We start from the raw sequence: 24,348 nt of genomic DNA on the forward strand, positions 1-24,348 counted from the left end.
AGAAGCACCAACCACTGGGACGAGTCCGGTATCATTCCTAGAAAGGAAGTTTGCTGAGCCGGTACTGGGGAAGATTTTTTTGAAGTTTATCTTCCAAACCAGGCGAGAAAGAGAATCTATTGTGATGTTCACAGCCTCCTTGCAGGCGCGGAAAAAGGGGCCTTTGATGAGGATATCGTCTAGATACGGTAGCACCACCACCTCTCGGGTGTGGAGTATGGCCACGGCAGCCGCCATGACCTTTGTGAATACCCTGGGGGCGATGGCGAGGCCGAAGGGCAGAGCAATGAATTGGAAGTGTTGTTCCTGAACTGCAAAGCGAAGAAACATGTTGGAGAAGGTAAAATAGGAATGTGGAGGTACGAGTCCTGGATGTCTATAGACACCAGGAACTCGCCTTTTCCCATGGGGCGATGACAGAACGAAGCGATTCCATCCAGAAACGTCGCACCCTGACAAACATGTTTAGCAGTTTTAGGTCCAGTATGGGCCGTACTATACCGTCGTCCTTTGGAACCATGAAGAGGTTTGAATAAAAACCTTGATACCGTTCGCTTTGAGGGACCGGAATAATAATTCCATCTTTTCTCAGAGAACTTAAAGCTTGGAAGAACTCTGAAGCTTTTGCCCTGGGAGGACGAGATAAGAAGTCTATCTTGTATCCGGAGGACACTAGGTCGCGGACCCACTCGTCGTGAGCGACCGAGAACCACGCGGCACTGAAGGAAAGCAGGCGGCCGCCTACTTTGAGGGTGTCCTCCGGATACCACAGGGAGTCATTGTATGGAAGGTCTGCTCGTTCTGGAGCCTCTGGATCCCAACTGCCTAGACCTGCCTCTCCATCAAGGGGAAGGTTTATAAGAGGCCTGGGAACCAGTCTCCACGTTGTGTCCGGCCGGAACCGGGAGATGTGGAAGAGGACCAGTTTGAGTTGTAACGAAGCCTGTGGTTGTGGAAGAAATTTACTCTTCCCTCCAGTGGCGTCGGAAATCAATTGGTTGAGCTTTTCGCCAAAAAAGGCGACCGCTCTGATATGGTAGAGAAGTCAATGACTTTTTGGAGCAGAATCTGCATGCCAGTCCCTGAGCCATAAGGACCTCTGGATGGTGATGGCATTTGCTGCTGCTTGAGAAGCGCAGTTAGCGGCATCCAGGGACACTGTCACTACAATATCTCCAACTCTGGCTATCTGAGTAGCTATCCCGGGGGGAAGATTGGTATCCAGCACCGCTGAAGACAAGACCTCAGCCCAGTGGGTCATAGCCTTAGCCACCCAGGTAGCGGCTGCTGAGGCTTCAAAGGCTGAACGCGCCATATTGTCGATCTGACGATCGGTTGGGTTTTTAATAGAGGCGCCCTCTGAGGAGGATAAGGAATATTTTGACTTTATGGGCTTCTGCCCTGTGAATCGTTTATCTGGACGGATCTTGTGAGAATCAACGATTTCCCTAAATTCGGGATGAGTGAAAAGATATTTATTATAGTTATTCTCCATATTCGGGAGAGCCTCCTGCTATATAGCGGGCCAAGATTGATCATGAGACCAGTCTTCTTACTGAAACTGGGAGTTTAATCTCAGCTAAACCCTTTCTCTTACCTTAAATTGTATATCCCCATGAGCTGCATTGCATCCCTATGGACATAAAACTCTATACAGAATTGTAGCTCCAGGTAATGTCATTAGTGGGAAATGTGGTCTGGTTTCCATCTGTGCCAGGTTCCTTATCTGTGAAGCTGGAATGAGTCAGAAATGCATGGTAGAAGCATTTACCAAACAGAATTAATCATTTTCAATAATATAAACATGTTCACAACAGTCAGTACTTATGGGTGTATAAGTTAGTTTTAATAAACAGGTGATTCTCACAAAATTAGAATATCTTAAAAAATTTAATTTATTTCAGTTCTTCAATACAAAAAGTGAAACTCATACATAATATTGAGTCATTACGGAGTCATCCATTTCAAGTGCTTATTTCTGTTAATGTTGATGATTATGGCTTACAGCCAATGAAAACCCAAAAGTCATTATCTCAGTAAATTAGAATTACCCCCCCCCCAAAAAAAAACTGCAAATGCTTCCTAAGCATTTAAAAAGGTCCCTTAGTCTGTTTCAGGAGGCTCAACAATCATGAGGAAGACTACTGACTTGACAGATGTCCAGAAGGCAGTCATTGACATACTCCACAAGGAGGGCAAGCCACAAAAGGTCATTGCTAAAGAAGCTGGCTGTTCACAGAGTTCTGTACTTAAGCATATTAATGGAAAGTTGGATGGAAGGAAAAAGTGTGGTAGAAAAAGGTGCTCAAGCAACCGGGATAAACGCAGCCATGAAATGATTGTTAAGAAAAGGCCATTCAAAATTTTGGGGGAGATTCACGAGGAGTGGACTGCTGCTGGAGTCATTGCTTCAAGAGCCACCACACACAGATGTATCTAGGACATGGGCTACAAAAGTGTCGCATTCCTTGTGTCAAGTCACTCATGACCAATAGACAATGCCAGAAGTGTCTTTTCTGGGCCAAGCAGGAAAAGATCTGGACTGTTGCACAGTGGTCCAAGATGTTGTTTTTCATTTGGAAATCAAGGTCCTAGAATCTGGAGGAAGAGTGGAGAGAAACAAAATCCAAGCTGCTTGAGGTCTAGTATGAAGTTTCCACAAACAGTGATTGTTTTGGGAGCCATGTCATCTGCTGGTGTAGGTGTTTTATCAAGACCAAAATCAGAGCAGCAGTCTACCAGGAAATGTTAGAGCACTTCATGCTTCCCTCTGCTGACAAGCTTTTTGGAGATGGAAATTTCATTTTCTAGTAGGACATGGCACCTGTCCACACTGCCAAAAATACCAATACCTGGTTTAAAAACAACAGTATCACTGTGCTTGATTGGCCAGCAAACTCGCCTGACCTTAACCCCATATATAATCTATGGAGCATGGTCATTATGGCACATGAGAGACACCAGACCCAACATTACAGAGGAGCAGAAGGATGCTATCAAAACAAGTGGGCTTCCATAACACCTCAGCAGTGCCACAGGCTGACGGCCTCCATGCCACGCCACATTGATGCAGTAATTAACGCATAAGGAGCACTGACCAAGTATTGAGTGCATTTATTGAATATACATTTCAGTAGGCCAACATTTCGGATTTTAAAAAAATTTTTCAAGCTGGTGTTATAAAGTATTCTAAATTACAGAGATAATGACTTTTGGATTTTCATTGGTTGTAAGCCATAATCATCATCATTAACAGAAATAAACACTTGAAATAGTTCACTCTGTTTGTAATGACTATATAATATAGGAGTTTCACTTTTTGTATTGAAGAACTGAAATAGAATATCATGAAAATGTTAATTTAATTTTGTGAGTAGCACCTGTATACTCTTCATGGTTAGTTGGGTAAGGGTACTGTCACACTCTGCAACTTTCCAACAATCACGACCAGCGATACGACCTGGCCGTGATCGTTGGAAAGTCGTTGTGTGGTCGCTGGGGAGCTGTCACACAGACAGTTCTCCAGCGACCAACGATGCCGAAGGCCCCAGGTAACCAGAGTAAACATCGGGTTACTAAGAGCAGGGCCGCGCTTAGTAACCCGATGTTTACCCTGGTTACCATCGTAAAAGTAAAAAAATCCAAACAGTACATACTCACATTCCGGTGTCCGTCAGGTCCCTTGCAGTCTGCTTCCCGCTCTGACTGAGTGCCGCCGTAAAGTGAAAGCAGATCACAGCGGTGACGTCACCGCTGTGCTCTGCTCTTACTTTCCGGCCGGCAGTCAGTCAGAGAAGCAACCAACCAACTAAATTCATCCATCTTCAACCAGATCATACAGTTGTGGGGATGTCCAGACATAGATCTGTTTGCCAACCGACAAAACAGAAAACTGCATCAATTCTGCTCCTTAAACCCCAGAGACAATCCGTATGCGGTAGACGCTCTTCTCTTAGTTGGTTGGTTGCAGCTCAGATAGTCAGTCGGCCATGATATTGCACTTTCCTTTTATGTGAAGAGCCGTGAGTGATAGTAGATGATTTTCGGCCATCTGAAAAATATGATCCGCGACCTCCATTAATGAACCAGACCGAGTACCTCCTTGGTGGTTAATGTATGCTACGGTTACCTGGTTGTCGGAGAAAAGTCTGACGTGCCGACCCTGTAGGGGTAGAAGAAAACTACTTAAAGCGCGTTCTACCGCTAATAACTCCTTCAAATTGGATGACAAACTCTGTTCGGACCGAGATCATAGTCCCTGTACCCAACTACTTTCCAAGTGTGCTCCCCATCCCGTGGGGCTAGCATCTGTATTTATTATCCGAGTTATATAATTTGTCCAGGGAACCTCCCTACGTAAATTTGGTACGTGTGTCCACCAATGTAGCGATTGAATTGATTCAACGGACAATGAGAATTTGCTATCGAGATGAGCTTTCAAGCGACGGGAATTCTGTAAAATGTCCCACTGTAGTGTTCTGGTATGATATTGAGCCCAGAGAACAGCCGGAATGCACGATGTGAGTGAACCCAATAGTGACATCGCCCCTCTTACAGAGACTAATGGATTATTAATCAGTCTGATTGCTAACCGCTGGATACTATCTACTTTTGAATCCGGCAGACGACACTCCTGCCGACTGGAGTCTATGGTAAGACCCAGAAATTCCTGAACTTTTAAAGGCTGTAAACGGGATTTTTTCAAATTAATAATCCACCCTAATTTGTGTAACACGGATGTCACCTTCTCCAATTGATTTTTGCAATGTGATTCTGAATGTCCTACAATCAATAGGTCATCTAGGTAGGGAACTATTAATATGTCCTGTTCGTGAAGGTGTGCCATAACCTCTACCATGATGTTAGTAAAAACCCAGGGTGCAACCATGACTCCAAAGGGTAGTGCACGATATTGTAAGTGCTGTACTGAGCCGTCTACTGAAACCGCCACCCTAAGGAATTGTTGGTGCTCTATGTGTATCGGGACGTGAAAATAGGCGTCTTTCAGACCTAGGACAACCATGAAGCAATTGTTAAAGAGGAGTTCTATTGCCGTCTTTACAGACTCCATTTTAAAAGACGGGACCAGCAAAAATTTATTCAGGCCTTTCAAATTAATAATGGTACGAAAAGATCCGTCAGGTTTTTTTTTTACCAGAAAGAGAGGGGAGTAGAACCCTTTACCTCTTTGTAAAGCGGGCACTTTAATCAGAATCCCTTTTTTCTGAAGTTCCTGAACCTCCGACTCTAGTGCCAATTGTTCTGCAGAAGAAGAACGGATGGGGGTTAAAGTAAATTTATCATGAGGGACCCGTTGGAACTCAAACTTTACGCCAGTTTCAATAACGCTGAGAATCCATGGACTGTTGGAAATTTGTAACCAGGCAGGATAGAAGGCTAAAAGCCTACCCCCTCCCTGGTCCGGCAGTCATTGAGATTTTTTATAGTCCCGAGAGGTATTAAACATATATCCTCCTTTCCTTCTATTATTATCATATCTGGGTCTTTCTCTATTCGACCTTCTGCGGCTAAACCATCCTTTATTATAATCCGGTCTATAAAAGGGTCTTCCTAGGTAAGGCAACCGTTTTTTATTAATCGCCCGCCTTTTCCAATAGTTCATCAAGAACTGGACCAAATAAATGTGCCCCTTCACATGGAATGCTACACAGCTTTGATCTGGCTTGTAAATCTCATGGCCAACATTTAATCCATAGAGCTCTACCAGCTGTATTAGAAAGGGCTGAAGATCTTGCGGCTAGTTTGACAGAATCTGCCGACGCGTCTGATAGAAAAGCTGCTGCCTCCTGAATTATAGGTAGGGACAAAAGTATCTCATTCCTGGGAGCCTTATTTTTTAGTTGATCCTCTAAGCGGTCAAGCCACACCATCAGTGATCATGCTGTGCAAGTTGCTGCAATCGCTGGCCTTAAGGATCCTGCTGAGGTTTCCCAAGCCCCTTTCAGAAAAACGTCAACCTTCCTATCTAGTGGATCTTTTAGATTTCCTAGCCCTTCAAACGGAAGGGAGGTCCTTTTACACGTTTTGGCCACTGCTGCGTCCAGTTTCGGAGCCTTGTCCCATGAGGACGAGGCTTCCTCCTCAAATGGATATCTCCTCTTAAATACCGGTGGAAGCGAACCTTTCCTTTCAGGTTTTTTCCACTCCTTTGTAATCAACGTATTTATCTTATCCACCACCGGAAAAACCCTTCGGGATTTTCGATCTAGGCCTTTAAACATAATTTCCTGCATAGAACATTCTGAGTGGGTCTCCTCAATCCCCATTGTGTTGTTCATCGCTTTAACCAGATGGTTAACTCTGTCTAGTGGTAAACAGGAGTGACCGGATTCGGCCTCTATGGAAGAAGAGGATGACGGAAAGGAATCAGAGCTCAGTTCACCCAAGTCCACCGGTGCTCAGGAAGGATATAATGGAACTAGAGAGAGTACAAAGGAGGGCAACAAAATTAATAAAGGGGATGGGAGAACTACAATACCCAGATAGATTAGCGAAATTAGGATTATTTAGTCTAGAAAAAAGACGACTGAGGGGCGATCTAATAACCATGTATAAGTATATAAGGGGACAATACAAATATCTCGCTGAGGATCTGTTTATACCAAGGAAGGTGACGGGCACAAGGGGGCATTCTTTGCGTCTGGAGGAGAGAAGGTTTTTCCACCAACATAGAAGAGGATTCTTTACTGTTAGGGCAGTGAGAATCTGGAATTGCTTGCCTGAGGAGGTGGTGATGGCGAACTCAGTCGAGGGGTTCAAGAGAGGCCTGGATGTCTTCCTGGAGCAGAAAAATATTGTATCATACAATTATTAGGTTCTGTAGAAGGACGTAGATCTGGGGATTTATTATGATGGAATATAGGCTGAACTGGATGGACAAATGTCTTTTTTCGGCCTTACTAACTATGTTACTATGTTACTAAGTCCGAACCCAAATCCGAAACTGGAGACCAAGCATGTTTGCTTCTCTTGACATCCGTTTTCTGGGACATGGATCTAATAGAACCTTTAACTTCCTATCTAATCATATCCCTTAGAGTGTAAGTAAGGTCAGGGGCTTCATCCTCAATTAAGAGTTGTATGCAGTGTTTACATAGCTTCCTTTCATGGCCATCTGGGAGTGGTTCCCCACATTCGGCACACTCCCTATGCTTGGCTTTGGCGGAACATTTTTTTCCCCTAACAAGGAGAGAGGGAATATAAGGAGGAACAGGAAATCACTAAGTGAACATTCACGTAGATCACTTACCCAATGTTCAGTAAACGGTACCGTAATTCGTGGGGAGTCCTTCTTAGCCGGCTATGCTTTACGGCCTGAGGACTTGCTCTGTCTTGACTTTTGGGTATTCTTGTGTCCACCAGCGCGACTGCTACCACTAGATCGACGCTGGAACAAAATTTGAGGCTCCTCAATAGGCTGAATCTGTTGCTGCTGCTGGTCAGGCAGTGGTGCTTCCAGCTCCAGCGACTCGATCATCACGATGAATCAGAAGCACTCAGCAGTCAGACTCCTCATTAAATATGCCCCCAAAGGTACCGCCCCCGGATAGGGGTCAGCAGGCTCCCAGGTGATCTGCCCAGTACCATGTTTAAAGGTTGGAAGTCCCCCCCCCCCAGGACCACGCCCGCTCCCCCCCCCCCCCACAACGGTCCATCCGGAAATGCGCTTCCACCGCATACTCGCTGAATACCTGGATCAGGTTCGGACGCGATAGTGATGTCATCGGCTGGCGCGGTCACACTGCGCATGCCCCGCCATCAGGCCGCGCCACCAGCCGCGTCACCCGGACACGCCCCTTCTGGCCACGACCGCGGCGAGCGAGCCGACACGCGGCCGAGGAAGCCAGCGCCGGCCAGCCGACGACAAAACCTCACCGCCAGATCATGGACAGACCCCGGGAGGACCCCCGGCGCAGCCACAGCAGAGGACCCCATATACTTACCAGGTACCTGCCGGCGACGGACCACTTAAGGGGCAAGCAATTTGAAAAAAGCTGCCCCTCTCTACTGACACCGACACCAGAAGTTCCCCTGCCGTGTGGTGCTACCGGCGTTCTGGACAGACCGAGGTAGGGGACCCCCGCTACCTGAATCGGCCTGCCAGGACTGGGATATCTTCATTTCTTCGACCTTCTTCATAAGGGCTGTTTGAAGAGGTTCCCCTTGTCAGGGACAGGAAACCAACTGACGAGGGAGAGAGGTGCCGCCCTTTTAGGTCTGTAGGTTTCCTGTCCCTGAAGGGCGGATCCCCTCTCTCGTGGTGCTGTCATGGCGACTGAATAAAGAGGAGGTAGCTGAGTTTTTGCCATCCTCCGGTCCCCTTCATGTCTCATGGTGTACTGGCCTGTCTCCTGAAATCTGCTCCATGCTCTGGACATTGTGCTATCCTATACCATTTTCCACATGGGCTTCCCCCCTATATTTAGCGTGTTACTTGTAGCCTCTCTGTACACAAATATGGGACTTCTGTCACACATACACTCTGCTCCCAGCCAAATACCACCAGAGCACAAGCAGAATACACAACGTACATAGAGATTCCGGACCACATCATCACCCGATGATGTCAGCACTGGGGGCATGTCTAGCCACGCACTTCCAGTCCGGCGGCTCCAGCAGCAAACTATTTACAGCCCACATACTCAGCTCATATCAGAATGCAGCACGCAACCAAGGCGCGGGAGTGCCGGATACCCACACCCAGCAAGGTAACCTTTATGCAGAGCCCTGCACTATACCGGTCTCCACACCGCCACATCCATGGCTTTTAAACAGGATACTCACGACCTCATTTCTGCACACCCTAACCTGTCTAGCACTGCTACATTCACAGACTACCTTTGTTTCCATGATCACAGCTACCCCTTGCATTATAAAATTTCTCCTCTTCAACATTTGAACCTACTCTCACTTGTTTTCATGTAATGCAAACTGCCTCTGGAATGTATTTATATGTATATTGACATCAATTGCTTTTACTGTTCTGCTCTTTGCACTATGTGCCTATAAAAACGTTTGACCTGGCTCTATTACTGACTATCAGACCCCCTTCTATACATGTGCTCCAATCCCAGAAAGCACCTCTGTGCTCCTACCTACATCTACATATGTGTTGGCCTTTCTTTTGGCCCCCTTCATAATTTCAATATAACTGTGTTGGTTTTGTCTGCACGTCCTATGACTTTTCTGTTTTTCTTTTGTCCCTGGTATCATTGATTACGATATGCTCATGTCCTCCTTCCAAATTTTGAATGCTTTTTTATTTTTAAATTATTTTTTGCACCACTCTGGTTTGTTAATTATTAATTATTTATGGAATTTGATTCTTATGCTCTTCTTTTTACAGCAACTATATGAATAAGACCCTGTAAGGGTCAAAACGTTATATTGATGTCGCTTTCTAATTTTTTCTTGCACCATTTCCAAAAATGTTTTTGTGCTATTGCTGCATGCACTAGATGTGTAATAAACTCTCTGGAAATGTCCAATAAGAGTGTACGGTGATTTGTTACTACTGAATAATGTGCTGACAGACAGTGCTAGCCTTCTTGCCACAGCTTGCATTGATGTGCCATCCTGGATGAGTTGCACTACCTGAGCAACTTCTGTGGGTTGCAGACACCGCCTAACGCTACTGTGCAGTACCTCTAGAGGTGAAAGCAATGACAAAATGCAAAAGTAACCAAAACAACAGCCAAAATGGATGAGAACACAAAAATGGTCTGTGGTCAGCCCATGCAGAACAACTCCTTTATAGGGGTTGTCTTGATAATTGACTATCATTCTTGACTAAGTTATTTTTTACTGAAGTGGTGAAAAAAAAGCACCTTTTTAAGGGACCTGTAGCATCTCCATTTTTCGTGGTATTTGGCTGGTGAGGGCTTATTTTTCGCGCGCCGAGCTGATGTTTTTATTGATACAATTTTGGCATAGATACGATCTTTTGATCGCCCGTTATTGCATTTTATTGAAATGTAGTGGTAACCAAAAAAAATCGTAATTCTGAGATTTTTTATCTTTTATTTGTTTTGCCGTTTAGTGATCAGGTTAATTCTTTTTTATATTGATAGATCGGGCTATTCTGAATGCGGCGATACAAAATATGTGTATATTTGATTTTTTTTCTTCTACTATTTTATTTTGAATGGGGTGAAAGGGGGTGATTTGAACTTTTACATTTTTTATTTTTAAAAACATTTTTTTTTAAACTTTTTGCATGCTGTAATAGTCTCCGTCGGAGACTAGACGCGGCAATACTTTGATCGGCTCTGCTACATACAGGCGATGATCATATCGGTGGTCGGTGCTCATAGCAATCCGGGTTTGACAACCATAGAGATCTGCTGGAGACCTCTGGTGGCCATGCCAACCCATCGGTGACCCACAATCACGGGACAGGGTCACCGATAGGCGGGATTTCCGGTGCGTTTCCATAAAGCACGTTTTAAATGCTGCTGTCAGAGATTGACAGCAGCATTTAACTAGTTAACAGCGGCGAGTGGATCACAATTCCACCTGTGGCTGTTAGAGGCACATGTCAGCTGTTCAAAACAGCTGATATGTGCCGGAAAAGATGAGGGATTCCAGCGTGTGCATACTATTATGCCCAATGTCGGAAAGGGTTTAAGTGTTCACTTTATTTTTTGGAGCAGTGTATATAGTAGTAAGGTCACTTATAAAAAAAAATAATTTATAAATAAATATTATACTCCCCTTCACTTCGCTCCTGTACTGCGTGTGACCGGTTATGAAGCCAACAGCTGACTTTGGCGTGCAACATGAGCTTATGACGTCACTGTCGTGCGCACTGTCATGTGCACACCAATGTCAGCTGCTGGCCTCTGATTGGCCGGCATCGTATATAGTCGCAGATGTACCCAATGGGACCGGGTCTGTTCGCAACAATACACTTCAACTGGATGTGTATCGGAGGACGAAAATCCAGTTGTTTCTGCTGGCATCGTCTACCACAGTTGTTAAACCTTGGTCTTTAGACACAAGCTTGCTATGTGGCAAAGACCTAGATGCTTAAAATTAACTTAAACTTTTTACATGTACCTCACTAAACAGATTGAAGAGAGGTGAAGGAGAGCCAAACACCACCGCTTCTCCAAAAGACCAATGATAACAAGTGAGGAACAGAGGATGGTTCTAAGTAAGGGCAGCAACCCCAGAAGGGAGGCTCCAGAACCTGCATCTACAATCATGGTAACACAATCCCTTCACCCATAGACACAAGGAAAGGAGCAGAGACGATTGTGACACATCACTGGTGTTGTAAAGTGCAGGTACAGATTGCGTTTAGGGTCTTATCTTTGGCCACACCGGGACAGTAATACCCATTGTTTCCCTTCACCAAAGACCTGTAGCTATTGGGTCTAAGAAAAAACGAAAAACAAAGATCTCAACAAAAGAGACATTGGTTTATCGGTTACCTGGTTTTCTGTTATAAGCAACAACAAAAGTTATCCTATTGTGTATGGGTATACACATACACTACACTCAAAAAGCTAAGGATATTTGGCTTTCGGGTGAAATATCAGGATTTACCTAAAATACGCTCTAACTTTTCAGGTGAACTTAATGTGACCGTCTCAAAACTTTTGAGTACACATGTCCAACTGGTGATGGTTTCAGTACTTTTTGCACAACTGGCTGTTCTCTAACAAGGAGCTTAATGGCAAAATTCACAACAGGTGTTTGATCCGTGAATCACCCAATAAATTTCGGGGTTCAATTAGTACTGGTATTTACACAGTCTTCCACATCATGCTGTTCACATTTTGACATCATGAGGCCAAGACGACACCCAACAATTGATCAACAGTAACTCGCCATTGCGAGGCTTTAAGCAGGATGTTCTCAGAAGGGAGTGGCCACTGAGCTTAGAGTATAATTAGCAGGTTGCAATAGATACAAGAGAGACTGGAAGAGTTACAGAAAGGCAGAGAAGTGGACATTCTTTGGCCACATCCCACGCTGATGACTGCTTCATTGTGACCAATGCCTTCGGAACCTGATGATAAATGCCGCACAACTCCAGGCGTATTTACAGAAGGAGAGAGACACTCAAGTGTTACGTCAGTCCATTAGAAACCATCTACATCAGCGTGGTGTGCGTGCTAGACGGCCTGCATGGATACCTGACCACACCACTAGGTACAGGTGTCATCGACTTGCATGGGCCAGGGCGCTGGACAAATGACCAGTGGGCCTCAGTGCTGTTCACTGATGAAAGTCGATTCATCACAGTGATCAAAATAAAAAAAATAGTAAATCAAACTCCCCTTTATCACCCCCTTATAAAATGTATTTATTTCCATTTTTCGGTTAGGGTTGGGCTAAAGTTGCGGTTGGGTTAAAGTTAAGGTTCACAAATTGATATAACAATAAACTGGATTTGTTAAATGAATGATGAGATGCTTACTTTGCCTTTACATAGTGAGTCTAGCGTATTGTGCTAAGCACTGCTCATATGGGGGTCCTACCAGGAAATTCACAGTTTCCCCTGTGGGCAAGTCCGAGCGTGTCATCAGAGTAATCAATCTCAGTAAAGCCATTGATATACTGCTGACATATAAAGCCCCCATAAACAATCATTTAGCCTACATCTATCACTCCTAAGCCTCCCATACACAGGAATGTTCAGCTCTGGTGAATGACAGCCGCTGCCAGACTCCTCTTGCTTATCTGCCAAAGAACGAAACGATTGACTATTACAAATCTGACATACAGGATCATTCTTTGTCCCAACATCATTTGTCGGTAAGAGTTGGGAGGCCCCTCCATACACATGAGACTGTCTGCTGATCCCACCGATAGCCATAATGAGCCTGCCTATAGCCTTAACATTCAAGCCTGGGTATATCCTTTCATTATATCTTACAGCAGGAGATTGCAAGTTCATACTACGGTCTGAAAAAGCTAAATATTTAATGGCACTTATGCCTTTCGTACCAATCTTGAAGCATTCATTTACACCCATATGCACTTTCCGTAAATTTGGAAATATGTCCTTTAAGTGTTAAAACAATCTGTACGGAGTGAATGAAATTGTAGATAACAACAAAGTAGTTATTTACTCCGGTGATATCAGCAGGGTTAGCAATTCAGCTCAGCAAGAGATTTGTTTTGAGCGTGTAATGTTGTTACAGAATGGTGCACACAGAGAGGGGCGAGGTACCTTCCAGTTCGTCCTCAGCATGCTCTCCCGAGTGCGTCTTTCTTTCAGAGCTCCCTTCCAAGACGAGCATGCTGTAACCTGTCTGTCAGTCAGGTGTCCTTCCCGTTGGCACACACGGTACCACAACATTTCGTCTTCAGCAAGAACCTTCCAAGCTTTGCTTACCTGTAGAGAATGAAAAGGATGAGGCATGGAACAAAAAAAATACTTGGCTTATTTTGATCAAATAGCAATGATGAATAATTCAAGTTTTAGAACGGATCTTCTTCCAAAGAGTGTTCAACCTTCTTTCTAATCCATGAGACATAAAGAGATTAAAAGATTTAGCAGCGCACAATCTGTAGATAATAGATGTCAGATTTGGCCTTCAGACTCTGGTGACTTATAATAGTTGCCATCAGAAAGGCATTCTTGCGTAAATCCTCAATCAATTCTATACAGACACTAAAAGACAGCTAATGTGTATCAAATACTGTAAGAAACCCCTGGACACATCTGCTCTTACAATGAGGTCTACTGGATTCCTTCCACAGAGGGGCTGCTGGCTGGAGGAACAACCCATAGGCGAAAGAAGTCTAGATAGTCAGGAAACAGCAGTGACAGAACAAAGACAAGATCAAAAGCCAAGGTCAGATGCCAGATAATAAATCAAAGTGCTGTCAAATAACCCCAGGTCGCAACAGGAGCAACAACAGAAAAAAACAAGGCCAGGGTACAGGTCAATTACAGGAATCCACAAACTATCAAACCCTAAAGTGCAGTGTTTGATACCTTTTAATGGCTAACTGAAAAGATGGTAACAACTGGGTGCCTCTAGTGGTCACCTAGAATCCAAATCTGGAGGTGATAAGGGGAGCTGCACGGAAATTACAACCTTTACTACAAAAAGATGCCCGCTTACAATCCATTTTTCCAGACACACCCCCCCCCCCCCACTACTGTGTTTTAGGCAGCCCCCAAATCTAAGAAGTATCATTGTCAGAAGCTCCATGTCCTCTCCAACAGCTGCAGGTACCTTTCCTTGCAATCAGAAAAAATGTAAAACTTGTCCATTTATAATGACCACGGACAAGATAAAGATTCCCAATTCACAGCAGGACTACAAGATCCCCGGTCTTTTCAGCTACGTCACATCTAATGTGGTGTACTTAATTATTTGTACTAAATGTCCAACTGGGGGTCTGTATGTGGGGGAGACAGGGCAGAAACTGAGAACAGGAATGAACTCTCATCGCCATACAATAAGAGAAAAAAAGAATGGATATACCTGTGGCAATACATTTTTGTCTCCCCAATCATAACATTATGGACATGAAATTACTTGTATAAAAAGATAACTTCAAATCTCAAAGAGACAGAAGAGTCTGGGAATATAAGCTGATGACGACCTTTGACACTCTTGGTGCCGAAATGAATGTGTCGCATGGATTTATGTCTTTTTACATTAACTAAGACCATGTGGGGTCATCACAATAGAACCAGACCCCAATCAGAGGACAATAAAACACTCCTTATCTAAGAACTGGTCTTATATTTATGGACATAACTGTTTATCACTCATGGTAATTCTGCTTCATGTCACCTGTCTTATCCATGGTTTTTTTTTTTTTCTCTATACTATGTTGTGCATAAATATGTGATTCTTCAGAATTTGCTTTAGTCTATGCCTGATGAAGAGACCTAAGTAGTCTTGAAAGCTTGCAATTTGTTACCATCTTTTCAGTTAGTCATTAAAAGGTATCAACCACTGAGGACTCTTAATTCTGAATATTTTTCTATCCACTGGCTAACACGGTACCAAGACATATATCTTTCCTGTATTAAAGTGCAGTGAACAACCAGGCACAATATCTGGCAACTGAAGTGGAAATCTGCGAAAACATATAGAGTTTGGTACCATCCCATAGACAACAGCAGAGAGATAATTACACTGGCTAGGCTGCAGGACAGCAACACACCCATTACCCTGGCTGAGCAGAACCACAGGTTCCATCGAGACTAATCCCTTGCTGGACAGCGACGACTCCACCACTGGCTAGCAAACCTTCTTTAGCACCAGGTGTTCAAAGCAAAAGTAGCTGGAGTAGATCCAGGTGGAATGGCGATAGGCTCTCCAGGAATGAAAAACATAAAATAGATAAAAGTATAACAAATACGCAAATATTGCAAAATGCAAATACATTTATATAATTTATACAATGTGATTTTTTGGATTTTATTTTTGATATTCTATCTCTCAATGTTAAATTTAACCTACCCTTAAAATTATAATAGACTGTTCATGTCTTTGTCAGTGGGCAAACTTACAAAATCAGCAAGGGATCAAATACTTATTTCCTCCACTGTATAGATTCCATCCTAATTCTTTGGTCTGGCCCAGAGGCTGATTATCAGTAATTTGTAGAAAACCTAAATATCAATTAAATAAGGCCGAGGTTTCTCGACCATAATATGAACAAGATCACATTTCTAGACCTAATCATCAAGAAGGAAAGGCAAGGTAGCCTTAGGACCTATACCTATCAAAAACCCACGCCACAGTCTACTAAAATGGGACAGCCACCTCCCCCAACCCCTGTAAAAATGTATACCCAAGGGTCAGTTCCTCTGCATCAGGAGAAATTGTTCCAGAATTGGGAATTTTAAGACACAGAAGAATGTGTTTTCATGACACTTTGTACTTCATGTTAGTGGTAAAGTTTGGTCAATATGATTTGAGTTTCTGAAAATATCAAACATTTTACAAAATTGGAAAATGTAACAATTTTTAAACTTTTAATTTCTATGTGCTTAAACTAGATAGTTATATCACACAAAATAGTGAATAAAAAACATTTACCACATGTCTAGATCCCATCAGCATCATTTGTTAAAACAAATTTTTGTAGGAAGTTAGAAGGGTTACAATTTTATCAGCAATTGCTCATTTTTCCAATAAAATTTACAAAACTACATTTTTTTTTAATTTTTTTTTAAGGTACCACATCCATTTGAAATCACTTTAATGGGCTATGTGACAGAAAATACCCAAAGGAGATACCATTTAAAAAAATTACATCCTCAAAGTGCTCAAAACCACATTCAAGAAGTTTATTAACCCTTTAGGGGGTTCACTGGTATTAAAGCAATGTGGAAAAAAAATAACATTTTACTTTTTCCCCAATAAAATATTATTTTCGCCCCAAATTTTGCATTTTCAAAAGGCTAACAGGAGAAAATGGATAGTACAATTTGTTGTGCAGTTCCTCCTGAATACACCGATACCCCATATGTGGTGCAAAACTACTGTTTTGGGTCAGGGCTGTGGAGTCGGTAAGCCAAATCTCTGACTCCTCAATATCCCAGAGTCCCGTCACCGACTTCACAGCACTGGCTCACCACTGATCATGAACATAAAGAGCAGCCCAGATTCATCTCAACTAAAAGTGGAGATTCTTGGATCAGGAATAGAACATTTATAGGGCATTTCATATCTTTTCCAAATTCTTATGAAAAAAATGTTCAGCACATACTGCATTGAACTACTGTACATCTATACTAGATTTATATAGCTTTGTTACGTTTTGCTGCGGTCACACACTAAAAAAAGCCGTATTCTTCAAAATAAAGTTTTTGCATCGCCATATTTTCAGAGCTACAATTTTTCTACATCTCAGCCAAGTGAGCTTTTGTTTTTTGCAGGACCAGTTGATGTTTTTATTGGTACCATTTTCGGGCACATTTTTTGAACGCTTTCTATTCCATTTTTTGGGAAGCAATGAACAAAAACCAGCAATTCAAGAACTGACTTTTTTATTTATGCCGTTCATCATACGTCAAAGATTGTGAAGGTGTTAGTTAACAGATCTTGGAATAATAACTTCCACAATTAGAGGTGTTTAAATAAAATGTTCCTGTGCTGAGATAATCTTGTAAATGTGCCCCTGCTGTGTGCTGTGTACTGGCTGTGTCTGACCGTGCAGGAACATGGTCTGATCATACCACAGCTCCTGGGCAGGAACCCAAAGGGAGTACACAGATAGAAAGAATCCGCTGTAATCCCCTGCTGGGCTGTGAGATAAAATATATTTTTAAACAGCCAGGGAAATGTTTTAACGTTAATTTCAAGATCTACTGATTAAAATGTACTTTGTAGTACTGCTGTGTATTAGTGATCAGATGATGAAAGGTTAAAGTCTTCTAAGGGAGCTACAAAACACAATAAAAAGAAAAGAAAAATATGAAAAAAATTCAAATCACCCCACTTTTCTTACATTAAGAAAAACATATGTGGTATCATCACATCTATAAAAGTCTGATCTATCAAAATATAAAATTAATTAATCCAGTCCTTAAGCTGTCCCGGCCCACGGGACAGACAGTTGGCGCCGAATGCGGACTGCAGGCCACAGTTTGCTCGGTTCTGACCTAGCATATACTGTTTTTCTGGGGTTAACAAAAAACAACGTAACATCATTGATGCAAAATTGCCATAAAACAAAGTACATGAATTGTAATGTATTTTCAATTGCACTACAGTCTTCAAATGGAAAAAAATCGGGTGTATAGGGATTAATCATGGAGCATTGATTTTCCAGCCCAAAACCTTCCATCTTTGGTTGGAAATTCACAATGGCACAATCCGTTCTGAAGGTTTCTTACCAGGAGTGGTCATTTCTGCTGGACAGGGGAATGTGCCTCCTGGGAATGGATGCTGTCCTGTACCATATGAATGAAGACAACCCATGATTTAAAGCAGAAGAGACACAGAGGAATAAGAAAATCTTTTTTTTTTTGCTGTTTACATATTATGGATTTTCAATCAAGGCAATAAAGTCCCAGAGGGAATGGGCATTGTAACCATTACCTAATCTTTCCGAGAAGCTGGAGAAGGAGAGTTAACCAGCAAAACCCTGATGCATGTTGGTTATAACTTAATGCAGGAGAATTGGCAGGGAGCTACCCAGTAAGGGCCGTGCGGAGCCAGGCTCAGCTGTATGAAGTCGCTAATAAAACCCTCCTCAGCATTTTAGTTCATGGCACCGCTGAGATTTCACGTGAAGAGCATAAAGAGCCACTGGCATCCTGTCAGATTTATCAGCTTCCTGAGACTCTTGGAGGTTCATGTAAGGCTTCACGAGGAACAACAGTGATTTCATCCCCCACAAATCTAATATCCTGTAAATAAGCCTTTGTGTATTTTTAATATAAAAGATTTTTTTCATAAAAGAAATATAAACCAATCTGGATTAAAAAAGCACCAGGAGCATATTAATAGCAATATTACTGATGTTATGCGTAAAGTCTTGGTTTGTGAACTTTTTATGAGCTGGAAGTGGCCACATTCCTAATAAAACTAGGCTATGTCTAGCCCGCAAACCGCGGTCAGCCAATCCTTATCAGCACGCTGTACTTTAGGTCCCTGTAGCTCCCGATCTTGTCCGCCTGCCAGCATCCTCCATGCCTCAAGCACTTTCTCTTGTATATTTCTACAATAAACTAAGAAGAAATGAAGGAGGGGGAATCACAAAGAGAATGGCTATGCCTAGAACAACCACAACGAGAAACATAACTGTAACTAAAAGATAACAAAAAGCCATAATAATGCAAATATTAGATTCATATTTTCACTATTCTTTCTTTTTTTTCTATGAATTGCTAGTTCGGTTCTATAGATAGGCTGACCAGTGAGTGATGCCATTTCTAAGACTACACTTGCCTATTATTACCCATGGGGGAACCAGTAATGTGGCTAGTGCAGAAGCAGAAAAAAAAAGTTGATTGGTGGGAGTGCTGGACCCCGACCAATCTGATCTGATAATGATCAATATGTTGGTCCACGACAACAACCTTTAAAAAAAAAATTAGATAGACTGTAGTAATGGTTAATGCAAGGCCTGAGAGTGTATAACATGGCCCAAGACAGAAGTCATGTACCACCCTTCAGGCAGGACAAGGGGCATCACACAGTGGGTTACAGTTAGGTCCAAATATATTTGGACAGAGACAACATTTTTCTAATTTTGGTTATAGACATTACCACAATGAATTTTGAACAAAACAATTCAGATGCAGTTGAAGTTCAGACTTTCAGCTTTCATTTGAGGGTATCCACATTAAAATTGGATGAAGGGTTTAGGAGTTTCAGATCCTTAACATGTGCCACCCTGTTTTTAAAGGGACCAAAAGTAATTGGACAGATTCAATAATTTTAAATAAAATGTTCATTTTTAGCACTTGGTTGAAAACCCTTTCTTGGCAATGACTGCCTGAAGTCTTGAACTCATGGACATCACCAGACGCTGTGTTTCCTCCTTTTTGATGCTCTGCCAGGCCTTCACTGCGGTGGTTTTCAGTTGGTGTTTGTTTGTGGGCCTTTCTGTCTGAAGTTTAGTCTTTAACAAGTGAAATGCATGCTCAATTGGGTTGAGATCAGGTGACTGACTTGGCCATTCAAGAATATTCCACTTCTTTGATTTAATAAACTCCTGGGTTGCTTTGGCTTTATGTTTTGGGTCATTGTCCATCTGTAGTATGAAACGACGACCAATCAGTTTGGCTGCATTTGGCTGGATCTGAGCATACAGTATGGCTCTGAATACCTCAGAATTCATTCGGCTGCATCTGTCCTGTGTCACATCATCAATAAACACTAGTGACCCAGTGCCACTGGCAGCCATGCATGCCCAAGCCATCGCACTGCCTCCGCCGTGTTTTACAGATGATGGGGTATGCTTTGGATCATGAGCTGTACCACGCCTTTGCCATACTTTTCTCTTTCCATCATTCTGGTAGAGGTTGATCTTGGTTTCATCTGTCCAAAGAATGTTCTTCCAGAACTGTGCTGGCTTTTTTAGATGTTTTTTAGCAAAGTCCAGTCTAGCCTTTCTATTCTTGATGCTTATGAGCGGCTTGCACAGTGCAGTGAACCCTCTGTATTTACTTTCATGCAGTCTTCTCTTTATGGTAGATTTGGATATTGATACCCCTACCTCCTGGAGAGTGTTGTTCACTTGGTTGGCTGTTGTGAAGGGGTTTCTTTTCACCATGGAGATTATTCTGCGATCATCCACCACGATTGTCTTCTGTGGGCACCCAGGTCTTTTTGCATTGATGAGTTCACCAGTGCTTTCTTTCTTTCTCAGGATGTACCAAACTGTAGATTTTGCCACTCATAATATTGTAGCAAGTTCTCTGATAGGTTTTTTCTGTTTTCGCAGCTTAAGGATGGCTTGTTTCACCTGCATGGAGAGCTCCTTTGACAGCATGTTTACTTCACAGCAAAACCTTCCAAATGCAAGCACCATACCTCAGATCAACTCCAGGCCTTTTATCTGCTTAATTGAGAATGACATAACGAAGGGATTGCCCACACCTGTCCATGAAATAGCCTTGGAGTCAATTGTCCAATTACTTCTGGTCCCTTTAAAAACAGGGTTGCACATGTTAAGGAGCTGAAACTCCTAAACCCTTCATCCAATTTTAATGTGGATACCCTCAAATGAAAGCTGAAAGTCTGAACCTCAACTGCATCTGAATTGTTTTGTTTAAAATTCATTGTGGTTATGTCTATAACCAAAATTAGAAAAATGTTGTCTCTGTCCAAATATATATGGACCTAACTGTATGGTGCAAAGAAAAAATGGAATGGTTGCTTATAGCACTGAAGGGATGCTAGTTATTTTGAGGAAGGAGAACCCTGAATATGGTTTTAGGCAATTGCTCCACTTCTTCTTTTCCAAATTTATCCTTGAGAGTTCCCTAAAAGTAACGATAGAAGTCTTTAATTTTCTATCGTAAAGAGGACCCATCACTGAATTTTTTTTTTTTGGTTTAAAACTGAGGATCTCTTCTTATTGGTGCGGCTTCAAGGATTTTGGAACAGTTTTTATCTCTTGTCCTTGTGTTCCAAAGTTATGCTCCTCAGTGATAAAGATGCCAATTTTACCTTCAACCAAGTAGGCATTTACAACAGAACTTCTCTGTAGGCACAGCCTAACTAGCCAGTGTTAGAAAATAAGAAAAAGCCCTCAGAGAAGTTCTGTGGTGTACGCCCAGTTGGTTGAAGGTAAAATTTGTACTATTATTACTGAGGGGTATAACTTTGGCACGGAGGGGCAAAGAGAAAACCGAAAAACAGTTCCAAAATGAGAGCAGCACTTAACTTAAATCAGGTGGTTTAGGATGTTGATTACCACTCAATGCAGATAAAAGAAATGCATAGCGGAAGATTTTAGAGCAGGAAGAGGGGGCCTTGCGAAAGTGTGTGTTTACACAAAATGGCGTTGGCCTGCGGAGTGTCGTCAGTCCGGCATTCCCTGTATGCAACTTGGAATAAAGCGCACTAAAAAAAGGAATGGCGTCCATTCTTCACATAACGGATTGATGATCAATGATGTTTACTGAGCACGGCTACAATTTACACATATGACCGTAAGACCATGAAAACATAGTAAGAAGCTGTTATATGGTCTCAGTAGTGCCGGTGAGGACTATCTATTTGACGGGAAAATGACGTTCCCCCAACAATCTGGGGAAAATATGGGGCCATTCTTGGTCATTTTATTACCCATGTTACAGAAAGCCTATTCCTCCAAAAAAAAAAAACGTAGAAATGAAGGGGATTTGTTAAAACAAACACAACCTCAATGTGAAATATAGTTCCTTTGGTGAAGTGTTGTTTCAAAAGTTTCATATCTGTAATAAACTCTGCTGCCCTTCAGAAAAGTGAACCCGCCAAGGAGGTAAAGTTAATGCATCAGAAGAAAAACAATTATTCCAAACATTTGCAGTCATTATGTATAGACAGATGGCGGAGGAACATTGTCATTACATTACAGCAAGTCAGGATGCTCCCATCTCAGTAGGTTTATTTTGCCTTGAGGAAACTGTCATACCTGTCTCTGCGTGTTAACCCTTAACATATACACTAAAGCCGATTACTTCACACTGATACATACTAGACTGCTTCGCAAAATGCTGCCACAGATAACCACCCGGGAGGAAGAGAAGAAAAGCCTCGTAAATGGAAAAGGATGCAAGTTTGTTGGGTGTGAGGAATGAAGTGTGATTAAGCCTGAAAAGGATCCCTGCCATCTCTTTGCTCTACTGTTTTTCGAGAGAGAAATTTGGCGAGATAGCTAACTAAGCAAGCAGGTCCCCTCCAAGGCCACTAGTACAGTTTAGGATGCCAATTCCTTGAAACTGGCCCGGTCTTTCTGAGCTCCCAAGGCCCCTTCATCTGAAATCTCTTGTAGTAAACACTCAAAAAGCAGCGGGGCATTCAGCTGAACAGAAGCGCTTTCAGCGGCTGATAAAAATATATAAAAAAGAAGACAAACAGAGAGAGGGAAACAAGGTTTTTGTGCAGGTTTCTCGTGTTGCTGCTTATTATTTGGGTATGAAAAGCAGCACAGTGATTAGCAATTATTCTAAAACAAGACAGCGTAAAAGAAAAATTGTATCAATCCAAATATATTACAAGCACACGGAAAAAAGTTACAGATTGTGGGTATTTGGATTATTTTGTTTATTCAGTCTACTAGTTTATAATAACCATCCATTAAATAGAACAAATAACTGTTACAATAACAGCAGAATCTCACAGAACACTGGGCTACGAGTAGCAGCCCATACTCAACCCCTCAACGACCCCTGATACGCATTAAAACGGCGGCCGTTAAGGGGCCTTACTCCCTCATCAAAACGGTGATCGGTAATAAGAGTATAGCTCCCCCAAGAGTCCAAAAATCTCCAGAGTTTCAGCTACCGGAGGTAGCCGAGAATAACGGCGCTCACGTAAAGAAAAAGTTTTTAAAAAGGCATGCGCGCTACTAAAATCATTTATCTCTCTTCTGACATGATGTACATTTCAGAGAAGAGAGAAATTATGTCACCAACCACCCCCCGGTACCTCCGCCATCCCCCGGTTCCTCCTGCCCCATCCTCCGACCTTCGTGATCCATCCCCGGCCCTACGCCTCATCTTCATGAACACAAATATCGGACGCATTCACATTGCACCCGCTGAGATCAGCCAGCCGACACCTGGCTACAGCAAGGTATTTTCCTATTTTTTTTAGGCACCTTAGGGGCCCTGCAAATGTGACATGGTGCCCGCCATCTATTTCAGCCAATTTACCTTTTTGGCGGACCATAAGACGCACTTTTTTCCTTCAAATTTGGGAGGAAAGTGTGGGGTGCGTCTTATGGTCCAAATGTAACATGTGGGGGAGGGGGCAGCGGCAGAGTGGGATCACACTCACAGGAGGCAGGAAAATGTCGCCGCTGCAGGAATCCGGTGCTGGGGAAACCACGTGGTCCTGTTGCTTACAGTGAAGGAATATTCATTCGAAGCTTCCCCGCCCACCTGTCAGCGCCGAGCTGTGGGCAGGGAGCAGCAAATGAATATTCCTTCACTTAAACAGCGGACCCACAAGGTTTCCCCAGCGCTGGATTCCTACAACGGCTGGGGAGATTGTGTGGCAGGAGCAGGGTGCAACAGGAGATATCGCTGCAGTCGCATACCTAACAGCAGAGCGCGGGCTGGGCTGATCCTGTTATTATAGGACCTGTGATAAGGTAATGAAGAGAGCGGGCTGGAGCATCACATGACAGCACAGAGCCCTCCCTCTTCATTATGTCACCACAGGTCCTGCAGACACCACACTAGAAACAATGCAGCTTCCTCTTACAGGACCTGTGGTGAGGTAATAAGAGGGAGGGCTCTCTGCGGTCATCTGATGCTTCAGCACTTCATTACCTCATCACAGGTCCTGTAAGCTGTAGAGAGAGATACTTTCGGTTTACCAGCGTGGCTGGCTGCAGGACCTGCACTGATGTGAGCACAGCTTGTACACGTAAGAATTAACTAAACGTTTAGTAATTACAACACATAAAAGAAGCACTCAGCCTCTCCTGTGGTGAACTATAACTCCCAGCATGACATAGGATCTGCAGGACACGCTGGGAATTATAGTTCTCCCATGGGATCTTGAAGCAGCACTCCAGTGTTATTTTTCAGTGCTGGAGTGGTGCTTTAAATATAAGCCCTGTGCCCCCATTCTTATACTCACCATCCAGCATCTTCATATAGTACTTTACAGACACCACAATGGTCCTGCAGCACCATCTTCTACCTGTGGCTTCCAACATACTATTATATGT

The 24,348-nt window shown here is 42.9% G+C and overlaps 1 protein-coding gene across 1 annotated transcript in view; it reads right to left on the bottom strand.

Annotated features, from left to right (window-relative positions):
• The window catches only part of FBXW8 (F-box and WD repeat domain containing 8), a 191,173-nt gene that overhangs the window by 124,219 nt on the left and 42,606 nt on the right, over positions 1-24,348 (bottom strand). The window contains exon 3 of the mRNA XM_077292346.1: positions 13,205-13,369. Within this exon, the coding sequence (XP_077148461.1) occupies positions 13,205-13,369 (165 nt within the window). The remainder of the gene's footprint in view (positions 1-13,204; positions 13,370-24,348) is intronic.

The sequence above is a fragment of the Ranitomeya variabilis genome, chromosome 1, assembly GCF_051348905.1.
Source record: "Ranitomeya variabilis isolate aRanVar5 chromosome 1, aRanVar5.hap1, whole genome shotgun sequence".
Lineage (NCBI taxonomy): Eukaryota > Metazoa > Chordata > Amphibia > Anura > Dendrobatidae > Ranitomeya > Ranitomeya variabilis.